The 3,734-nt window shown below is 34.6% G+C and overlaps 1 protein-coding gene across 7 annotated transcripts in view; it reads left to right on the top strand.

Annotated features, from left to right (window-relative positions):
- Nucleotides 1-3,515, top strand: part of ZNF536 (zinc finger protein 536) — a 605,226-nt gene extending 601,711 nt beyond the window's left edge. For 6 of the 7 annotated variants that reach the window (XM_019505631.1, XM_019505629.1, XM_019505627.1 and 3 more), the window contains one exon: nt 222-3,515. In XM_019505631.1, coding sequence (XP_019361176.1) covers nt 222-457 — 236 coding nt within the window. In that variant the 3' untranslated portion in view covers nt 458-3,515. The remainder of the gene's footprint in view (nt 1-221) is intronic. The other variant, XM_019505633.1, reaches the window with a different exon arrangement.
- The last annotated feature ends 219 nt before the right edge of the window (nt 3,516-3,734 follow it).

The raw sequence follows: 3,734 nt of genomic DNA, 5'->3' as shown, positions 1-3,734 counted from the left end.
GAATGGCTGTAGTATTTTTATAACTGTCCCAAGAGATGAGTTTTTAAAGATGCAGTTTTTATGAATAGGTCTCATCAAAAGCACCATGAATTTCTTCCTGTTGCTGAACGCACGCAGCAGTTTCTTCTAGCTGTGTTTCTTTGTTATACTTTGTAGAGAACTAGCTGGCAGTAAAAATGTAAATATCAGAAAAACTAACCGGCCTTTTGTCTGTCATACAGGTCACAGGCCTTTCCAGTGCAGATACTGCCCATACAGTGCCTCTCAGAAGGGAAATCTGAAGACCCATGTTCTTTGTGTCCATCGCATGCCTTTTGACAACAGCCAGTATCCAGATCGCAGGTTCAAGCGCTCCAGAGTTGACTCCGAGGCTTCTGGGAATTTAGAGGAACCTGCAGCTGTCAAACCTGGGAGCTCAGCAGAGCTAACGGAGGAGGGCAGCAAGGCCCAAGAGTAATGCAGCTGAACAAATCAATCTGTATATTGCAATATTATTTTACACAGTTTTTAGATATGCATTTGGGTAAGAGTTTGCTAACTGCGTTCCAAGGAAAAGAATCATGTACAAACTCCCAGACATGTACAGGATGTTTAAAACATTTAAAATTATATATATTACAAAAAAAAAAAAGAAAAGAAAAAGAAAAGAAAAAAAATCCCAGCCCTTGAAAATGGCTGCTAAACTGTTACCTGGCAACAAGTACTTCCAAACAATGTAGGTGGGATAATAAAGTGATTTTAAAATGTTAGGAGGTCGTTAGTTATTTAAAAAGCAGGGCAAATTCAAACTTTAAAGTGGTCTTTGTCCAAAAATAATGCTCTTAACAGAAAAATGATACCGTCTAAATGATTTAGTGTTGCCTTGAAGATTGAGGGGCTGTGTTTTCATTGTTGAAAACACCTTTATAATATGACACCAGCTGCTGTCATTTGCCTAGCATAGTAATGAGATGTGTTGGTAGACTGCCATGGTGCCAGTCTGACTGGAGCTGTCATTGCAGAGAAAATCAATTCAAGTGGTGTTGCAACTGCACTATAGAAGAAATCTTAGACGGCCCATAAGCTAGGGTCAGTACTGACCTGTATTGAAAAGGATTGTGATATTACATTTTCAGTTTTTTTTTAAAAAAATATACAGCCAAATGAATCAATGGTTAGAAAGGATCTGCAGACCAATGAGTTAGTGCAGATTTGTGGTGTAATTCCAGTTTTTTAGATCAACTTGCAGTATTGAGGGAAATGCTTTTATTCTTTTTTTTGCCTTGTTGATGAAGAAGTAGGTTGTTATAAGAGTAGAAGTACAATATATTAAAATATTGTTTAGTGAAACTAGTCAGCCTTATCTATAGAAGGTGCTGGTGACAAACAGATTTTTATTAAATAGAGGGTTGTTTTTTTCTTTTTTCATTTTCTTTCTTCTTTCTGTTCTTCTTTTCTTCTTTCGTTTCTGTTCTTTTTACTTGAATGAAGGATTCCCCAGTCATGATTAGTTTTCATTTGCTAGGTTTTATAAGTGTTACAGACATAGTGCAGGAGTTTCTTCTGGAGCAAGCTCTTATGAAGTAGCTTGACCTAAAATATGAATCCAAACATCCTGCTCTTTGTCTCTAATGAAGAGAAGTGTTTTAGCTAATATTTCTTTGTTTTTGTAAAACAAATGTGTTCTATATTTTTGCAGATTTTAGCTTTTCTACTGATTGGATCCTCCAAATTTATTATGTTCTTTGCCACACAGGAAGCTTTTGAGAGACTATAATGAAACACATAATTAAAAAAAATAAGAATAATAGTTAAAGGTTTATTCTTAAATCCGCTTGAATGGCATAAAAAATTAGCCTTTTAATGTACTTCCTTTGATAGAAGCAAAATCGGTGCTGTTTATTATGATGGTATAGAAGTATTAACTTCTTCTAAAACAAAATCATCTAGACTTAAAAAAAAAAAAGTCAATATTTCTTTGCAGGCTGGGAGCACAGAGTAAAACCCCAGGGCCTTAAAACTTCAGCTCTGCCTAAAGCAGTTTACAAAAAATACTAAACTGCAATCAATGTAAATAAAATTCTTAGCGCTACCCTGAGACTGGAAAAAAAAAATCTCAGGCTAATAAGGAATACGGTTTGCATATGCTGTCGGAAAGGATGTCATCCAACTGAAGTCTCAGTTTAAATGAGGTCACTGTGTAACTTGGACCCATCTGGCACAGAGCAAGCTGCTTTTTCTTGTTTTTCTAGTATAGTTCTCACTGCCTTACTTAAATCGAGTTGATAAACTTAATGCAACTGTTTCTATGATCCTAGAGAAAGGATTGAAATGTTATTGAAACTTTCTGACTGTAGTAAGCTTTAGGATTTTAACTGCACTACTGTGTTTGGTGACTGTGTCAGTCGCTTGCTTTTGTGTGTTTGCGCCGCCTTCAGTATCTTAGCAAAAAAGAAAAAAAAAACAAAAAAAACCCAACAAAAAAATCCCCCTCCCCGCCCCCCCACACATTCCATTTCTTGCACTTTTTGAGCTCTTTCAGTATTCTTTTGTGTCTTCTGAGCATTTTCAGATACGACAGGCAATAATTCTGTTTGTGACACTGGAAACATCTCCCGTTCTTTGTGATGTGTGTGTTGATTCCATTTGGTCCGGTGCTACTGTCCCTATTTTCCCCTCTGACATAGACCTTTTTTCCAGAACATTTGTAACTTGTAATACAAACAAGTGACAGCAGCAGTGATGCATTGTCAGTTTCTGAATATCATCATGCTTCTCATATCTAAACATGTCAAGTTTTTTCTCTGTAACTTCTGTAGTCTGTGATACTGGTCATAATACTGTCTACATTCCTACACAAAGAAAAATTTCTATCTTGGAGGAAATCTGAGATCAATAGAGTAGAGGATTTTGTTGCTATGCTTGTAACAATTAGAAAACTTTGTATTTAAAGTTTATTCTTGGTCATTATTTATTATTATAATACATCAGTTGACAGAACTTTATTCTGGTATAGAAGTATTAAAAGTTGTTTTTTCAGCAATGACTGTTTTCTTTCTGCTGTTAGAATAAAAATGTCTTTGAAGCAGTACAGTTTTATCCAGTGTTTTACGCAATAAAACCTCTACCTCTGAAAAAAAGTTTTCCTACTCGCTTATGTTTATTAGGAACAGTTAAAATGTTATTTTCTGCAGCTCTGTCAGATTTTAAAAAATTAATGTCAGTAAATTCACAGTTGTTAGGCAGTTACTGGAGTGTATTATGCTGGGTGTGTGTGCTCAGTTCACTTATTAATCTGAACAAATCTATATACAGTATATACATATATATATATATATTATATATTGTGCTTAATTAAAAGACTGTGGAAATCTGTTTTAGCATGTAGTAATAATTGTTTTATATAATACTACTTATGTACTATAGAAAAAGTCTTGGGGTCTATCAAGCTTTGATTTTAAAGTGTTTGAAGTGTGTATCATACACTATGATGTATAAAGTCATGTTTTCATATTAAAAAAAAGCATTTGTTTGTATAGATCATATATTTGGCTTTAGAAAACTGTGAGGTTTATTGTAATGGTGCATGTAAAGAAAATTGCCTACATTTTAAAGGATTTTGCAAGTGCAAGATGCCCTCGTATTCTACCGGATGCATCATTATTCTTCCTGTATGTGGTTTGATTTTCATACTTGGAAGCAACTAAATTAAAAGATCTGAAGTTCTTGACTGCCACTCATTGAAAAGAATAACA

This window comes from Gavialis gangeticus, unplaced genomic scaffold (genome assembly GCF_001723915.1).
Source record: "Gavialis gangeticus isolate Ggan-Ray unplaced genomic scaffold, GavGan_comp1, whole genome shotgun sequence".
Classification (NCBI taxonomy): Eukaryota; Metazoa; Chordata; order Crocodylia; family Gavialidae; genus Gavialis; species Gavialis gangeticus.
The sequence above is the reverse complement of the archived record's forward strand: the minus strand, read 5'-3'. Positions and strand labels throughout refer to the sequence as shown.